Genomic DNA, 19,164 nt, shown 5'->3' on the forward strand with positions numbered 1-19,164 from the left:
TCGTGTGCCAGCAGTACTTTATCTATATAGGATATGGAGCGGGTTCTTTGGTTCGTGGTTTGTCTCGAAATTGTTGGAGAAGAAGTAGTATCTAAAGATTGATCTAGAATGAAATTTGTGTCTCCCCCTATTATAACGTCTCCAAATTTGTAAGCTGACGCTAAAACTAAGATTTGTTCAATAAAGGTATGGCAGTCAGTGTGTGGGCCATATAGATTGACCAGTGTGTATTGTGCATTGTTAATAGTGCATTGAATTAAAAGATAGCGACCTTTTTTGTCGGATATTTTTTTCACTAGTTGGAATGCCACGTCTTTACTAATCAGGATAGAGACGCCTCGTTTTTTCGTCTTATAGGTGCTATGATAACCGATCGGGAAATGTCTGGAGGAAAATTTTGGGTGGTTGGATGTTTGGAAATGTGTCTCCTGGTAAAATGCTATATGGGCTTTCTGTTTTTTTGCTTCCAGTAAGGCCATCCGTCTTTTATGCGGTGTGTTTAACCCTTTGGTGTTCACTGAAATAATATTAAGAGTCATGGTGTATCATTGGGGAATTCTAGCTTACGCTGCTGATTCTCTAGGAGCGATAGAAAAAAGAAAATGGCAAGTGACTGAACGATAAGTTTAAGTTCCGATATACTATATACTCGCTGTGTAACTCTTTGGGCTTTTAGAGGGCATGCATGAGATAACGTGTGCCCTGTGTTGAAATCCTTGACTGTTCTAATATGACAGCACATAAGTACCTTGTTGGGAGATAGGATTGTAGGGTGGGGGAAGTAACTGGGAAAATAAAACCAACTATGTACAGAAAAGGGGTCTCGAAAGTGAGACCTGAGACTCCTGGTATTGCTGGGCATTCAAGCCCTTATGGGGGTCAGAGAATCCCCATACGTGATGGGAGAGATCACCCCCTTGAGGTTGTTTGGGATACTACTTAGGCTTCCATGGATCCTGGCCACATTTGATAGCGTAGGAAAGCTAATGCTGTGAAGCGTCCTATGACTTAGGCAGTAGGTATGCAGTTGTCTCTGGTCGTTTAGCTGGTATAACTATCAATGTCAAGATATTATCATCTGCGGTCACATGTCACACATACCCAAGGTTGTCACCTGCGTCTGATATTGGGTATAAAATAGCACATATCCCCAGGTAAAACAAGTTAGGGACCAAATCATGCATTTCATAACATTAAAAAAAAAAAAAAAAAAAAAATTCAATATGAAGCTCAGTATACAAACAGTATCATTATCCATCAATCATGGTTTAAATCCCAATGCGTAGACAGTAACCTATAATATCTTGTGGGCTTACTGGTGATATTTTAGCATGCTCCATTTTATTGCCGATAGCTCGGGAGGGGGCTGCGTGAAGCAGAGGGAGTATGCGTCGCGCGGATCTTGTAGGCCCAACCTGGCGCCTAAAGATCACATAGCGCTACGGAGTTATTCTGGACTTACACCCGTCTCAGAGGCCTAATGGGTCATTAAGGGAAACATTAACGCCGGTGATTTGCACCGGAGGCAGTCATATCTGAGGCTCTAATTCCTTCTACCCCCTTTAGTTACCACGGTATTGTGTGGCTAATGGAGGGGCATGTGCTTGGGAGTGGAGTAGGGGTTCAAATCTATAGATCTGTGATCCGCGCTAGCTCCACGGCATGTGCCGTATGTCTTTAAATGGTAAATACATAAAAGGGAAAAGCTGCACATATATAACAAGGCAAATAAATGTTACCAGTCCAGGGTATCAGTTGGACTCTTATCATAGAAATTAGTCCGTTGGGTGAGTGCCTGTTCGGGTTTGAATATTTTAAGTCACTTATCTGAACGGTAATTTCCCCAATCTTGGCCGATTTTTAGAGGTGACTTGGTCGTTGAGGGTGCAGTGGTGCCTTCAGTAGGTTCTGCGTTGAAAGGTAAGTTCCATTCCGCTAGCACTCTTTTCCCGTCTTCCATTGATCCAATGTGTCTTTCAATGCCATTCCTTTTTACTATGAGGCGTGTTGGGAAGCCCCACTTATAGAGTATCCCTGCTGCTCGCAAGGCGCTAGTTAACGGCGCGAAGTTCCTTCTGGCCGTTAACGTGTGGGCAGAGAGGTCTGTAAACAGCTGGATGTTGGTAAATTCTTCAGGAAGGTTAGGTCGTTTCCTAGCGGCTGACATTATGATGTCCTTAGTGGTGTAGTAATGCATCCGAGTTATAGTGTCTCTCGGAGCTGAGGGCGGTAGATGTTTAGGCCTAGGTAACCTGTGGATCCTGTCCAGTATGAATGCGGATTCTGGTAGATCTGGGGCTAGCAGGCGAAAAATCCGACGGGTGTATTCTCCCAGTTCAGATGGGCCCACACTTTCCGGTATGCCCCTTATCCGGACATTGTTCCTCCTGTCCCGATCCTCGTGGTCCGCAAGTTTAGTGAAAATTAAATTGAGTTTGGTCTCCACGGTATCAAGGGCTGTCACTACATTATTATGAGCCGAGATGATTTCTTCGGTTTTGTTTTCGATGTAGTCCGTGCGCTCACCCAGTGCTTTAACTTCTGCCCTGATTTCTTTGGATAGTTGGGCGAAATCTGCCCTTAGGGATGCTTGTAAGCCATTGAGCATCTTTTGGATCGCTGATTCCGTAGCAGGGAGGTCTTTGCGCGAGACCGAAGTAATATCGCTCTGTCCGGAACTCGAGGCCGGTGATGTAGGCCTTTCGGCGCCATCTTGTGTGCGTCGTGGCGGCGAGGCCATGGCAGAAATCTGCAATTTAGGAGCTTCTTTCACCTTCGGTCTTTTCGTGGAGCGTTGTGCCATGATGCCCAAGGTGTATTTAGGCTTCTTGCTTATATAGAAGGGGTCGATCTCTCTCTAAATGCTCTTCTAATCGCTGTTTTGCGGGGATCGCTCACGGAGCCGATCGTTCACACGTCTATCCTCATGAACGGTCAGGCCACGCCCCTCAACAGGTCAGAGATTTAAACATCCAGCAATCTCCAGATAAAACAATTAGATCAGGAGGAGCATTCCATTTGTTTTCATTTTAATTGCTTTAGAACATAGATCTCCTATAAATTACAGCAACAAATATGATATCAGTTGCCAGCTGAATATAAACTTACAATCTTGGACTCTGAGTAGATACTTACTCTGGCAGGAAGTCATGTGGCATGATCTAATGAGTGCATGCGCAGGGAGTCCATGACAGAATGATACATTGAGAAGGACCTGTTGGCCATTGACTGTTATCTTGTGACATGCTACCTTCCGTCTCTGGATTCCAACACCACATCTTACCGAGCACTATGTGGAGACAGAAAATGGTCTTAAATAATGCACTAAATATATTGCATTTTCAACAAAAATACTAAAAGCAGAATGCATTTATAGGCATATCTATCTATTCTTCCTCTAAACATGCCCTCTAAGAAGTTGTATTCTGAAATACGTATTAACATGTAAATCTTTTTACACTGGTAAACACAATTTAACTGGATACATGATATGTGACAGACATGATAATATTGTTTTGGCCTGGCGCCTTGAGATATTCCTTACAGATGCTGGGGCTGTGGGTAATATAACAGAAATCTAGATTCATTATGACTTTCTTAGAACCATGAGGAATATGTTTACCAACACATTATGTTTTGATTTAATGTTTAGTTGCCTTGTATCGAGTTTCAAGACCACTAAAACAAATCTATATTAGATAATCTCACACTCAATGTTTCCTTTATCTTATGTGACAAATGGAGTTCTGTAAATCAAACCTAATACGAAGCCGTGGGTGTGCCTTTATTATGTTGATTGCTATGATAATTTGGGGTGAGGTAGGATGTTGTTACACAGCAGTCCACACTGATAAGTTAGTATATGCTGAGTACCCCTCTACTCTTCCTAGCAAACAGTAGAGTGTACGTTTTATAACAATTCCTTGTTTAACTGTTTCCAAACTGAATACCTCCCAACATTTCACATGGACAAAGAGGGACACTTTAATTTTAGGGGTGTGAGTGGGGGTGTAGCCAGGGGCAGGGCTGTTCAGTGAAATTTTAGGTGACTTACTAATAACAAATTATACACCTAAAATATAATTTTGAACAAGAACAATGTATCCTTTTATAGAGACTTATCTCGAAACAATTTATTGTAGTTTAAAGACACATTATTATGCGTATTAATGCTGTGCAGCTCTGCTATACACTCAGACATACCAACAATATGGGACATAGGATAGAAAAGAGGGACAGAGGGATTTTGGCCCAAAATGCAGACTGTCCCTGCTAAATCGGGACAGTTAGGAGGTATGAAACTACACTGCTCACAAAAAATGTTTAGAAGGAATATTGGAAATTATCAGTAATTGGCAAATGTCACACTCTTTGAGCCTGTTTAGACCATGTCACCTTGCATGTGTTTAAATATGGAACAATCTTTATTGGTTAATAAATATTATGAGCTCTATAGAATTAAAAGGTAAACTATTACTGTAAAATACTTTCTTCGGCAGATATGTGTATCAATATTTCCAATGCAATTGCAAACCCCTACACCTGGCAAGTTGTCTTTGGGGTATAAATAACAGCTTGCAAAACCTGCAGTGCTCTGTGCTGGACCTGCAAGAACACACGTGCATGCGCAAGTGATCATGTCTCTCCTATGCTTCTTAATGAGTTGAAGTACAGCTTATTGAGAAGGGAGGAAGGCAGGTGCACCCTAGCTCAGCGTGCTTATCACTCTATGGAGCTCTCTGGCTCTCTGATTGACAGTCAGGGAGGTGTACCGGCCCGCAATTATAAAAGTGCAGATTTCTATTGCAATTGGCACTTTAATAAACTGTCACAAATATGACAGACTCCAGTCACATAAAGCACTTCAGCAATCTGAAGTGATGTACGTGTCTGGAGTGTTCTTTTAAACCAGTGGGATATGAACAGTGTTCAGTGTGATGACAATGAATAGTTACACTGTGATATTAACTTAAAATGACACTGACCTTGGACCACTCTCCTACAATGAGCTGCGGGGCACAGTCTGTCTTTCCACATGGCTTATGACTAGTTGGTTTGGGCATCTGGCAAAGCTCCTCTGAAAGCTTCATAAAGCTCCCATCTGCCAACAGCTGTTTACAGCTCACTCTGCGGTTCTGGACACCACCTCCACATGTTCGTAAACACTACAGAAACAAATGCAGCATTAATAACACCATCATTTTCATTTCCGTCACAAAGCATAATGTGGCAAATGTCAGAGATATCTTTGGCATAGAAAGCTAACCTTTTGATAGATAGAATAGCACTGTGGAATAGATTGGCACATGACAATTTAATTTTAAGTAAAAATAATAACGATGATTACAAATATTATAAGGAACCCTGCTTATGCTTTCATAGCCCAAATAAAGTTGTGTCCATGGCATGACTGTAGTGACAAAGCAGATGTGAGCTCCAGCACAGGGATGACCACAAGGTAAACTCCCATTTTTTGTAGAACTACAACTCCCAGCCTTTAAGTTGGAAAGGCATTGCGGGAGTTGTAGTTTGTCAACAGCTTGGTGGAAGACAGCAACTAGGGGTGGAGCTAACCCTGCAATGTAATTATTTATCAAAAACTGCAATAATTTAATTGCAGGTTTAAGAGGCCTGGAACACTGCACCCAGACCACTGCAATGAGCTGAAGTGGTCTGGGTGCCTATTGTGTCCCTTTAATCTGTGGAAAGTCAACAATTATTAACTAATCATTTCACCAGCTCTTCCACATGTGAAATTACTTTTTCTCTGATAGTCCTCTTAATGATTTTCACCCCTGCTGCCTTATGCCTATTTTTTTGAATATTTTTACTTCAGATTGCAAGTTAACCAGCAAGTCTTGGTACTTTAGTCAAGCATTTGTGGCACCTTTATTGTAAGCCTATTGGCAGGATTGTCAACTCCTTTTGTGCCAATATGTTTAATTACATATCCCTCTGCCTCTAAGAATATCTATAATCAATCATTATTTTTTTTTAAGTGCTCACTTGATTTACTATGTTTAAATAAGTAAGCATCCTGATGTTGAACAATGAAACAATTAACTTTGAAGATCTATTGCTAATGCCTATTTTGAAAACAATTAACAGCAACTGCTGTCAAAACAGATCAGACCTTACACATTGACAGGATCCAGTGCAAAAAATGATTGTCTAAACTTAGCAACCAGGAGTTACTGAACATCTAATGAACAGCCATCTGGAGTAACAAGCTAGCCACCTGAGTTACAGAACATGACAATGTACAATGCTTATAAACAATTGAAAAGAACAAACATCAGATTATTATATTCTTTGCGAACTAGAAAAACTGGTGCTTATTGAATATGTATAATGCCCATTTATTCCGCTTCCTAAACATAACACATCCATCTCTCCCAAACCCATCTCTATCACCAGTCTCCCAGCGAAGCACATAGCTGGCTCCTTCCTAAACTAACTAGAAACATATAACACTGGTATACACACTTTTCCAAAATTCCCATTTAGAGAATATATAAATATATATCTGATTTAACTTGTTTAAAAAAAAATATGTTCATACATTCAATGCTAGCTTTTAAGGATTTTTGCATAAATACCGGTTGCCAGTCCTCTGCATGCCATGCTGGTGGGCAGTCTATCTGGTTACAGGCCTGAATGGCGGTAGGCATGGTATCAGTACATTCCTGTTCCGGATTATTAGAAGACTCTGTTAGACCGGAACACTGCACATCTCTAGTTTGTATCCCAACTCCGCAGGTGGCCGAGCATGGACCCCACAAACCAGTCTTCCACCTTGATGAAGAAGAGTTATTTGAATAGTTAGAGTAAGACATACAAAGAGACAGTATTCTCTTAACATAACGCATGCATTGCTGAGGATTGGAAGTAAATTAAAAATGATTTCAACTTTTTAACCAAAATAGCTGAACTGAAAACATAGCGGGCTTTGAGAATTTTTCCAATTGGATCCTAAAATTTAAAAAATCAACTTTAAAATACTACTGAATTAGTATGGAAACATGAGAATCTGTGATAATGCAGCACATACAATGCGCCAAGAAGCATATAAAACTTGGTGGACGATGCCTCTGTCCGCACAATTACTAACATTAGCTCAATACGATGAAGATCAGCATACCTCCTGTGCAAGGATAATATCTAAATTTATGAAACTTTACATATTTTTGAACTTTGGTAATGTAAGCATGTACAAGGGGCATGCACGATTTGATTCAGGGCTAAATTGTACTTCCTGACAGATATTAAAGTTTCTTTGGGTATGTTTCAGCAAATTTTGGTCAGCTTGCCATGTTTTAAAGGAGCACTCAAGAGAATGCGTTTTTTCCCCCAATTTTTAAAAGCGTAGATTTTTCTGATGAATGAGGCAGTCACTTCTGTTTCTATTAGCTCCACTGAGCTAACATGCAGACGGTGAGCTTGGTTAGAGTGTGACTGCTAATACGTCTCATAAAAAAACACTGCCATCTTTCTTCGGCAGGTCCTTTTAAGCTTCTGGTGCTGACAACTGTCAGGATTACAGTATGATCCAGCACGTAGAATTGCCAGAATCAATAACACGCTCTCGGACAACCAGAAGGGAAACCACGACAGGGCACTGAGCAAGAGGAGGACTGGGCCTAAATACCCCACCTGTGGATATGATGGGCTGTAACCGGTCTTTGACCCCAAAGGCAGTTACCAGGTTTCCATTTGCATAATTGCTGCTCAGCACAAACCCTCCTGTGGATTGATTGCTGCTCGGCACAACTTTTCCTGTCAGGACAGTACTATTGTTCGGCACAATTTTTCCTGTCAGGACAGTAAATGCCATAAATCACGTTTTTATGTGCGGAATACGTGACACCAACATCACTACTGCAGCCATGTTGGAACTGACACTGTGGCACTGCCTAGTGTCTTAGAAAGTCAGGCGTACGATAAATACGCAAGACAAAGAAGACGTTTTAAAATAGATTTAAAAAAAAAAAACAGAACAGAACAGGAATCAAAAAGGTGTGTGTGTGTGTGTGTGATACCTGAGAATGAGTAATTTACTCCTCACCCCTTTAATTAATTCATCTGTACCAGTTTCAAGCAATTCAATGATCTAAGGTTTTTTTTTCCCCATAAGTCTTGAAATACCAATTTGTTCTAAGGTATTTATACTGTCTTTTCTCCCTGTATTTTTGTCTAAAACGTAAATTTTCGTCAACACATTCTCCCTTTGTTCTTTGATCTTTCTTATGGTTAAAATTTTTGAATCTGCCAGTCTAATTTTTAGGCACATACTATGTTTTTAAATGACTAACATACCTCATTGGGGCCTCTAAAATTACTTTTGTAAACTTTTTTCCAATGAACCTGTGCATCTCTCTGCTAAATGAATCTATGCGTGTCTAGCTCCTGTAATTGTATTGCCATCTGTAATTGATTATTCTTTTTTCAGGTTTTTTTTTTTTTTTTTTAAATACCACTACACTAAGAATTGCATTTGTTCCTCTGAGTTCAGCGTCCTTACTTGAAGGGCTAAAAATATATTGACTTTACTATTACGTTAATAAAATAAAAACACATAAAAACATAGTTTACAATATTAATGTATATTCCAGGAGTACTGGCCAATGTAACAATTTCCAAAATATAATAACACTATACCAAATAATTCACAAAAGAAAATTACAGAAACATAAAATTTACTAGGATTTGTTTTCAGTTTTTTCACACTGTGCTTTTTGTTTGTTTAGGCGTTGTTTTTTTTTTTTATAATGTTTTCAGGTTATTGCTGTCTACATGTAAAAACGGCTTTATTGTTTCACATTAGGAAATTAAATAAACACAACACAATGGGACCTGTTTACTTAAATCTTTAAGTAATGTAATATATTACAGAGGAGCACTTTATTTATTAATCTTAAAGGAACATTAACATTAACAATAAACATATTTTACTATGGCTCCCCGCACTCAGTGTGATGCAATTTTGCACTTAAGATATACTTGCCTATTTGATGGATAGATGTTAAATTGTATTTTGTAATGTTTTCTTTAAACAAAGAATTTAAAATATATATGTCTTTATATATAAAACCAGTGTCCCTTTATTCCCCACTTATTATCACGGAGCCTTGCTAAAATAAAAGGGTACAAAAAAATATCAAATGTACTTTATTCTACTGCCTGGACAGTACGCTTACTGCAGCTGCTCATCCTCAATTCTGATGACTATTGTCCAAGAAGATGCTTCTTGCACAGAAGCATTCAGGACACATGATGCATATGTGGCAATCGCATGCCCACCAAGTTAATGTTTCTCATGAAGCGCATTAGCCACGTGTGGCGTAACCATGCAGCACAAAGCAAAGATCTTAAGGAGAAAGCATCTGTAGTGGCCGTCTGGCATGTGTAAGACAACATATAAACACTGCTTCTCAGATATAAAGTGGTTTTGGTGCTTAACGTGTATTTTTAGTTCTATCTACGTAACTTACTAGTCCACATGTTGAAAACACAAAGTCATAGCAGGCTTACATATGAGCTACTGATCCAATAAATGACAAGTGAATGTGGACACAAGTAGCTGTATGATCTTAATGTGTCTGCATGAAATGTATACCCACGTAGAGTGCATTACTAATGTTATCTGGTTGTTATTTATACTGTGCATGTAGACAAAATTACACATTATGGTTAAATATCACAAAAAAATTAAAGATTATTAAGTTGTTCTGCATAATGGTCAGTGCTAGTAGCATTAGCTTACAAAAACCAGGAGTGCCAACAAATGGTATTTTGTGTTTTTGAGATGAGCTGTTAAAAGATTAATGAGTTTAAGAATCCCAGGGACAGCTTGCTTACATAGAAGGTTTCCAAGAAACTCCATGAATTTGAAAGACAGCCAACACATCCTAGTACAGGTTATGTATTTTAAGGTAAGATGATGAATGCTTCATCATACTTGATGTAATCACTACAGATTAAAAAAAAAATAAAAAAAAAAAATAAAAAAAAAAAAATTTTGTTTTTAAAAACTGCCCCAGTAACCGAGTATTGAGTGTCCCCACAAAGATATTTCCATCTTGCAACCATTAGCATTGGAACACACAGCAAGATTTGATGTAAACTGTGCCTAAAGATAACACAGTTAGGAGACTTTAACATGAAAGCACTTTGAGAAAGTGCAGCTGTAAGTTTTTTTTTAGTTATTCTAGACATTAGGATAAACTATATGCTCAAATCTACTTAGTGAGAGATAATAATAGTGGGCAAAGTTACTTACAAGTGTAGACTTTGACCCAGATTTTTTGAGAGGAAAATTGGTTATAGGGACACTATAGTCACCAGAACAACTACAGCTTAATCTATTTGTCCTGCTGAGTATAATCATTCCCTGCAGGAATTTTCATGTAAACACTGCCTTTTCTGAGAAAAGGCAGTGTTTACATTGCCCCCAGGGAAAACCTCCAGTGGCCACTCCTCAGATGGCCACTGGATGTGCTTCCTGGGGCAGTGCTGCACAGTGTGCAGCAGTGACATTCTGTGTCTTCACCCTCTGCAATGAGACATTGAGTTTTCATCATAGAGATGCATTGATTCAATGTATCTCTATGAGGGAGTGCTGATTGGCCAATCCAGCGTTTGGCCCTGCCCCCATCCCACCTCCTTGCCAATTTCAGCCAATCCAATGCTTTCCCATTGGCTGAAATCATAAATTCTGATGATGTCAGCAAGGTGGTAGATCGGGGGCAGATTTAATACCTTTAAAGGGTTAAGGTGGGGCAAGTCACCTAAATTGTGTTTTAAAACTACAGGGTCAGGAATAAATGTTTGTGTTCCTGACCCTATAGTGTTCCTTTACGCTAGATAACTTGCACATCTAAGGACGCTTCTTTAGAATTATGAATCTAATTTTACTACTTACATTACAGGAGTTTACCCTGCCTCTGGTAATATAATGTGAACTCGTCATACTTGTGGAATTAAACTAAACCTTCACAATTAAGCACCTTTTTTAATTGTTTTTAATTGCCCGATAAGACCCATGAAGTCCTGGTTGCTGAGGGAGGGAATACAGCCCGTGACCAGTGAGTAGCATCTGATAATACATTTAATGACAACATAATCTCAAATGTGATTGGCCTATTCTCTTGCCTTTATTTTAAATATTAACACTGGTAAACACCGGGTGAGCTAGATAAAATGTCTGACCTGCCAGCAAAGATGTTCACATCCCATGTTCTGTGCAAAGTCTGCTTGAAGTAATGCATTTGGCATGCTTTCATTAGTGATCTGCTTTATTTTTTGCATGACTTCACAATTTTGGCTTGTGTACAAACTCGATGTTATAGATCTATATAAATCAAATGCAGGTGGGTTTGTAAAATAGATGTATCACTTTAGATACTTTTATTTATTGCTATGTTTTATTGTATGCAGTTCTTCTGATGTAATAGTATATATGCTCTCTGTAAACTGACTAAAAAAATAGAAAAGGGATCATAGAAAGGATAGTGGTTCAGGAGGATCACGATAATGTCATAATTAGACAGATTGTGTATATGGAGTTGCTTCAATGCAATTTACATCAAGGTGGAGGAGGCTTCCTGTTGCTAGCAATTTTATAGGTCAAGAATTTTGCCGTTCAAGATAGAAAGACCATCATTTATAGAAACGTTGAGGTCAAGAAGGCGTCACCGCTATTTAGAAATATATTATAAATCCAATAATATTGTACATATTCAAAAACATAATGAAAGACTTTCATTCCGGCACGCTCAACCAGTACCTCAGTCTCTAGACTAATTGTAAATACGTAGGCAAAACTTTTCGTCCCTTTAAAGAGAGGATCAAGGAACACGTTAGATCACCCAAATTAACTATTGAAACGCCAATTGCTCGTCACCTAAAGGAACAACATTCAGGCAAATCACATGGTCTGCGTTTTTGTGGCCTTGAATTGGTGAAACGGGACAAGAGGAGGGGTGACTACGACAGATTCCTCAGGCAACGTGAAAGCTTTTGGATATACAGGCTTAAGACCTTACAACCTAGGGGTCTAAATGAAGGGTTTTCATTCGCACCATTTATATAATACATTGTGGTACCCCACACGGGTACTTCACAATAAGGGGGAAAAAAGAGGGGGGGGGAAAAGATGGGAAAAAAAATTTCACCCTATTACCATACCAGAATATGCGATCCTTCCATATGACCACCATCTGGAAACTTGGAAAATGTCCAAGATGTCCATGATAGGGTGTCAAATAGATGGAAAATACTCACCTTACCACTATACCAGAAAACGTGATCCTTCTATGTGGTCATCATCTGGAAATTTGAAAAAGGTCCAAGATTTATCCAGTATTTACATGTGTTCACCAACTGACCCCTCAGGGACTTAACATCCCCATGGGAATTAACACTCTTAGGGATATGGTTTCAACATATGAATAACATCCCCAATATCTACCATCTGGATATATCTTGAAGTCATCTAGACAATGTATTAGCTAAAACTCTCTGCTTGTATATATTTGTAACATATGCTTATATATTTATTATTGTTTTCTATTTATTTATCATTTCTCTATCTACTTTTGAATATATTTCTATTTGCTTCATTCTACTTGTTCAATTGTTTAATCTTCTAAATACAAAGAGATTCTGCATCTCCAACTTTTAAATAAGCACTTATCTATATACTGTCCTGCAGTAACAGGCTCTAATTTACTTTGAAATATGATATTTTCCACTATAGTCCCTCTTGGGACCTGTTCTTAGCATCCATCCAGGATTTTGGCAAACACAGGGTTAACTTTTTAGTTATCCCCTTGCCGTATGTTTGCACATGCCACTCAACCATCCATTCCCCGCCCACCGACCAATGCCGCTCGAGTGTGAGGATGACGTCGGGAGTCTGATGGGCGGAGCGTATGGGGTTTAAATTACGGCGGGCTTACTCATTCCGGTAAGCTCTTGACAAAGGCGCAAGGTTAAGCGCCGAAACGCGCGTTGAGCCAGTACCGGGACCACTTGGTCCGAGATTAGACTAGGGATCTCTCTGCAGAATTAGTACTAGGAAAGTCTTTTCCTCTACACTATAGAACTTTGAGTTCAGTCAGTATTTGCCTCACCTCCCTAACGTAGCACCCTGACTGCCTACCAGAGTTTAGATCTACATTAGCAGCGTTTTTGTTTTTTTTCCTGTAGAGCTGTCACCAGTTCGAGAATAGATTAAGCTATCTGAGCATTTCGATTGGCAATTTGATTGGCAGTTATCTATCTCGCTGAGTTAGCTTTTAAGACTATATATCAGGAATTAGGTCTATTTTTTGCATTTGATCTGTATATTCTGAGTGACGGAAAAATTAGGAGCTAACGATTTTGCAGGCTCTCGTCACTCCAGTCTCAGTACATGGGGTGTTAAGCTCTACTCTCTATTTACAGCCAGTGGGCCATCAATATTAGGGATCTACTGTATGTGATTTACAAAGGGGAGTTTATGCTTAATCAGCCTTACGATCTGGGGCTAGTCTGAGGGTGCCGTTATCTTTGTTTATTTTTTAACAAATACTCCATCGCTTTAGCATACCTTGTGAGTGGGGGTTCTTTCCCTCCCCTCCCTAGCAACTCTGCTATTTTGCAACTCAATTAGGGGGACACTACTGTTTCTCTTTAGATACACATTAATAGCTACTTTTAGCGTTTGAAACATTGTTGCAACTATTTTTGACAACAAGGTATACTGTGAGGCCAGCATTTGACAGAGGATTCCTATTCTTTCACATTTTTTCACTGTATATACACCTTTATTTTTATTTTTAATTTTGTCGTGCTTTATCTTCCCTAGAAGGGACTAATAAAAATTTATTATTTTTCATATTTTTCATGTATGTTCTACACTGGCAATTTCTAGCCATTACTATGAACAACTCTATTCAGGGGTATTGAGACTGATGATTGGGAGGACCCGTCTGTAATCCCTTTTTTCAGCCTTTTTCTTTTCTCAGTCTCTAGACAAGCTTATATTAACCTTTAAGGACACATGATGGAAATTATCTGTCATGCTGGCCTTTTATTTCTGAAGCTGTATCCTTAAAGGGACACTGTAGGCACCCAGACCACTTCAGCTCATTGAAGTGATCTGGGTGCAGTGTCCCTATTGCACTTAGTGCTGCAATGTAAAACAGTGCACTTCCAGAGAAACTGTAATGTTTACATTGCAGCACTAAGTCTGCCTCCTGTGGCTGTCTCGGGGCACTTCCTGGATTGAAACAGACTTTTGGTCTGGGAACGGACGCTGGATGTCCTCACGCTCAGCATGAGGACATCCATCGACAGCTATTTCCACATAGGAAAACATTGATTCACTGCTTTCCTATGGGGAGAGCCTAATACGTGCGTGGCACTTGCCACACATTAGCATTGGCATCCCCTCGTCAGTAACGTTGGAGGAGATGGAGATGTGTCCCAGCACTGAGGGACCTTGGCGCTGGGATTAGATAAGTAAATGAAGGGATTTTAACCCTTTATTTACCACCACGGGGAGGCGGGCGCAAGGGAGGGGGAGTCAGAAGGAGCTATAGTGCCAGAAATACAGCTTTGTATTCCTGCACAATAGTATCCCTTTATGGGAATAATGACTGAATAACTCAAAAGAATAAGTGCTCAAGCCCCTTACCCACCAGCATTCCTAGGTATGATCAAATTAAGAGAGAAAAAAAAAAGGAGAAAAAGTATAACTGCTTGAACAATAGGCGATATCAAGTCCTGGGTTTTTTTCTGTATAGAATTTCTTTTATATAAACAGAACAAACAACAAATTCCCGAGTTATTTTTTTAATAAGAGAATTTCACACAAACAAACTTTACTTTACTTTACTTTAAAAGTATGAATAAGGCAAACAGATACGGGCCTTGCCTGGCTTAATACAGGTTTCAAAGAAAAAGAAAAAAAATACATTTTTCAGAAATGTATTTTTCTGCAAATCTCAGAAATCATTATGAAATCTTCTTTCAGCTTCAATGTGAAACAATTTCCTGAATCGTTATTAAAAAGACCTTTCCTGACTTCTGGCTGAGGAAAAAAAGGAGAAAGCTGACAGGATATGTTAAAGGCTGGACCCAGCTTCTGGATAGATTACAGTCCATTATATTATTTTTCAAAAATCAGGAGTTTTATTATAGCTCTACCTGTGGAGCAGTCCAGATTTGAGTGTCATATAAAAGTTACAGAGTTAAGGTTCAGAATCAAGACACCAGACCAATATTAATTTTTGGTGTAAGCGATCGTCGCTAAAATAAAATTCTATCACATTAGAAATATTAAAACTACATCATACAAAGAACCTGGCACCCCACCACAAATATACAAAATCTCTGTGTGGATTTCTACCTCTTATCTCTATTTCCTCTAAGTTTTAAAACAGTCCTAAAATTTCTGTCTTGGCGTCAGATTTGTGCTATTGAAATATTAAGATTTTTCCATTATGTGTCTGCCAGATGTGGTAAGCGCAGCAAACGCTGACAAATGTGTAATGCTGAGAAGGTTAGTAAGAAATTTGCTTCTGGGTACTTTTGCTTGCTCGTTATATATTCTATCTTTGCTTGCTTATTATATTTCAAAGTGACAGATGACATGATACAGAACTCGTCTTCTTAATTGATGAGTTTACTTGCAGTGATATGTTTTAGCATGAAGACTTGTAAATTAGATTCAAGTCGATTCAGCACTGCTGAAGATTCGAAAATTTTTGGTTCATTATCTAAACTGCAATTTCATATATACATTGTTGCAGAACGCTAAACCATATAACACGGTTGGTCGTATACTATATGGCGTTTTGCCAACTGTTATAAAGGACCTGTTTGTTATGTTTGTATCTCAAAAACACTCAATAAAGATTGAATTTATTTGGGGGGGGGGCAACAACTATTATTATTTAACGCAAACAAGAAAAACTAATTTACCTGAGAAATTTACCTGAGACTTAAAATGTTCTGTGTCATTAGTTAAAAATAATATCCCCTTCAAAGCACATCTGTTAGGGCGCTGCCGGTTATGAAATCACACCTAACAACATCTAATAACAATAAAACATTTAACTCTAAATAATAACTTTTTACATTATATCACCAAAATCAAAACCGTGCATGACAGATAGCTTAGCGGTAAAGAAGTCTGTATTGAAGACGACAAGGATATAGACATTTACCTGAATCCGAGTGTAAAACTAACAGGTAACTTGGAATAAAATACAAAGTCACATGTACCAACCAGCTACAAGTTGAAAAAGATAAAGGAAATAAAAAGTAGCATTAAATAATGTTCCATCCAAGCTTCCTTGTTTGATCTTTGACCATCAAAAACCACTATGGCAAATATAATTGTGCTTGTGCGATAAATAATGAGTAGAATGTGTACAGTACACATCACTAGCCCTGCACGGCACGCTAAGAATTCACATTACAATGACATTTTACAGTGTGATCAGCCAACTTCCTGAAATAATAGGACTAGGAAATCAAACCGAGGAACTGACCATTTGATTAGGGTATTAAACTACCAATAATAAATGCAAAAAAGTAATTATTTGTGTTTGATTAACAGATGTTTCTCAAGGTATCTAGTGAAATTGTGCATTATATATAAGTGAATTTTAATTGTAGCTTATACTTTATAAAGAGCTTTGCGGTCATTTTAGACTGATTTAATGTGAACTGATCAAGACAGGTTCACTTTAAGTGCAAGCACTTCCTTAACCCAGGGCCAGATTAAGAGCCCAGTGGGCCTGGTGCTGACAATTATGATAGGCCTATTTACAGAATCGTATCGACCAAAAACACTAAAACAATGATACCTCCCAAGCATCATGTATCTGGTGGAGATGGTGTTGCAGGGAAACTCAAAGGATGCAGCTATACGAAAACACATACTCTATGCTAATCTCTCTCTAATTAATGCTTTCATCTTTCAAGTATTTTATTTATTTATTTATTATTTATTATTGCCATTTATATAGCGCCAACAGATTCCGTAGCGCTTTACAATATTATGAGAGGGGGATTTAACTATAAATAGGACAGTTACAAATAAACTTACAGGAACAATAGGTTGAAGAGGACCCTGCTCAAACGAGCTTACATTCTATAGGAAGTAAATCCATATTCCCTAACAGCAGTGTCCAGTGAAGCAGTGCAGGGTAAAAGAGTGTGCCACTGGCGCGAATCACATGACCAGACCTGCCAAAAGGGGTGAACATGCCCAAAAAGGGGGCATGTTTGTCCAAAGAATTGGAAGGCCAGCCTGGCATGAATGCATGCCAGACTGCCTGCCAATCATGCAGGCTGTCCAACTAAGGGCATACTATGCAGGCAGCACCCTGAGCTTGACATAAATGCGTCTAATGATGCGCTCACTCCATGCTTTCTAAGGACTGTCCCCTAGCACTCGCTGGTCCACTTGTCTCCTTACCTTCTTACTAGCAGGCAGAAGTTCCTGGTATATAGTCTGAGGCAGAGAAAAGGTGTATGTAGTGAGTGTAGAAGAAAGGGGACATGCCACAGTGTTAGAGAGACCAAAGCCTGCCCTGCATTATCTAAACTTATTTTATTGTCAGCCAGTCCACACAGGTTTTCTTCTCATGCATCCCTCTTAAGCTTCCAAACTTAAAGGGACACTATAGTCACCAGAACAACTACAGCTTACTGTATTTGTTCTGGTAAGTAGAATCATTCCCTCCAGGCTTTTTGCAGTAAACACTGTCTTTTCAGAGAAAATAACTCTGATGGCCACTCCTTAGATGGCTGCTAGAGGTGCCTTCTGGGGCAGTACTGCCTAGTGTGCAGCACCACCATTCAATATCTCCACCCTCTGCATGCAGTGAATCAGTTTATCTGCATGAGGAGATGCTGATTGGCCAGGGCTATGTTTGACTTGTGCTGGCTCTGCCCCTGATCTGCCTAGTTGAAAGTCTCAGCCAATCCTATGGGGAAGCATTGTAATTTGAGCAGACCACCACTTCTGATAATGTCAGCAGAGAGTCAGTTCAGAGGCAGACAGGGACAGAGCCAGCAGCTGCAGACTTGAATACAAGTAAGAGTTTACTATATTTAGGGAGGCAAGAGGGTGCCAGGGGGGATAAATTGTGGTTTTAACATAATAAGGTCAGAAATACATTATTGTGTTCCTGACCCTCTAGTGTTCCGTTAAGCAAGAGTATGTGAAGAGTAGTTAGGGTTGCCACCTTTCTTGGAAAAAAATACCAGCCTTATACATTTGAATAATTAATTAGTTATACGTGACATCACATGATGTAAATCACAAGGAGTGACATAACAGAAAATTCTGTAAACTCACCAACAAACTACTCACAGTTTGATTCTGCTGTATAGATGGATTGCTCCCAGTGTCTCCCTGTCTCCCAGTGTCTCAGTCTCGCAAGTCACCCAGTCTCTGTGTCCCTACGTATCACAGTGTCAGTGTCCCCATGTCGCCCAGTCCCCTAGTCTCCCAGTGTCTCAGTGTTCCCATTTCTCCCAGTGTCTCCATGTCTCACTGTGTCCCCATGTCACTGAGAGACCCAGGGACACTGAGACACTTGGGGACACTGGGAACATGGGGGCACAGACACTGGGAGACTAGGGGAAACTGGGAGCCATGGGGACACTGAGACATGGGGACACAGATACTGGGAGACTAGGGGACAGTGGGAGACATGGGGACACTGTGTCTCCGTGTCCCAATGTCTGTGTCTCCCAGTGTCCCTATGTCTCACAGTGTCCCTGCGTGTCTCAGTGTCCCCATTTCTCCCAGTGTCCCTGAGCTGTAGAGCTCCTGTCTGGACTCTCTATGCTGTGTAGCTGCTCCCTCACGGATCAGTGAGTAGTAGAGAAAGGCAGGGAGGGATATGCTGTAACTTCCTAGCCTCTCTCCACATACAGTGACCCCTACTGGCCAGTGCTGGAATTTCAGAGTAATTTCCGTTTGTACTGAGAAAAATACCTGCATTTGTATTGTCTGTATAACTGCAATACTTGCACTGTCCAGGCAGCCTCAAATACCAACTGTGCCAGTAAAATACCAGTCAGGTGGCAAACCTAAGAGTAGTGTGTGTAAAAAAAAAAAAAAAAAGTAAATTTTTTTTTTTTTTAAATGGGCCTATT

General features: G+C 39.6%; 1 protein-coding gene and 1 non-coding gene across 3 annotated transcripts in view; one reads left to right on the forward strand and one right to left on the reverse strand.

The window, feature by feature from the left end:
* Positions 1–19,164, reverse strand: part of ADAMTSL3 (ADAMTS like 3) — a 449,463-nt gene that overhangs the window by 66,788 nt on the left and 363,511 nt on the right. For both annotated transcript variants that reach the window (XM_063448975.1, XM_063448976.1), the window contains exons 18-20: positions 6,600–6,795; positions 4,986–5,165; positions 3,136–3,289 (exon numbers count right to left, since the gene is read on the reverse strand). In XM_063448975.1, the coding sequence (XP_063305045.1) occupies positions 3,136–3,289; positions 4,986–5,165; positions 6,600–6,795 (530 nt within the window). The remainder of the gene's footprint in view (positions 1–3,135; positions 3,290–4,985; positions 5,166–6,599; positions 6,796–19,164) is intronic.
* On the forward strand, positions 7,086–7,189 carry LOC134603876 (U6 spliceosomal RNA). The gene has a single exon (XR_010090615.1). It is a non-coding gene; the product is annotated as a U6 spliceosomal RNA (small nuclear RNA).

The sequence above is a fragment of the Pelobates fuscus genome, chromosome 3 (genome assembly GCF_036172605.1).
Source record: "Pelobates fuscus isolate aPelFus1 chromosome 3, aPelFus1.pri, whole genome shotgun sequence".
Taxonomy (NCBI): Eukaryota; Metazoa; Chordata; class Amphibia; order Anura; family Pelobatidae; genus Pelobates; species Pelobates fuscus.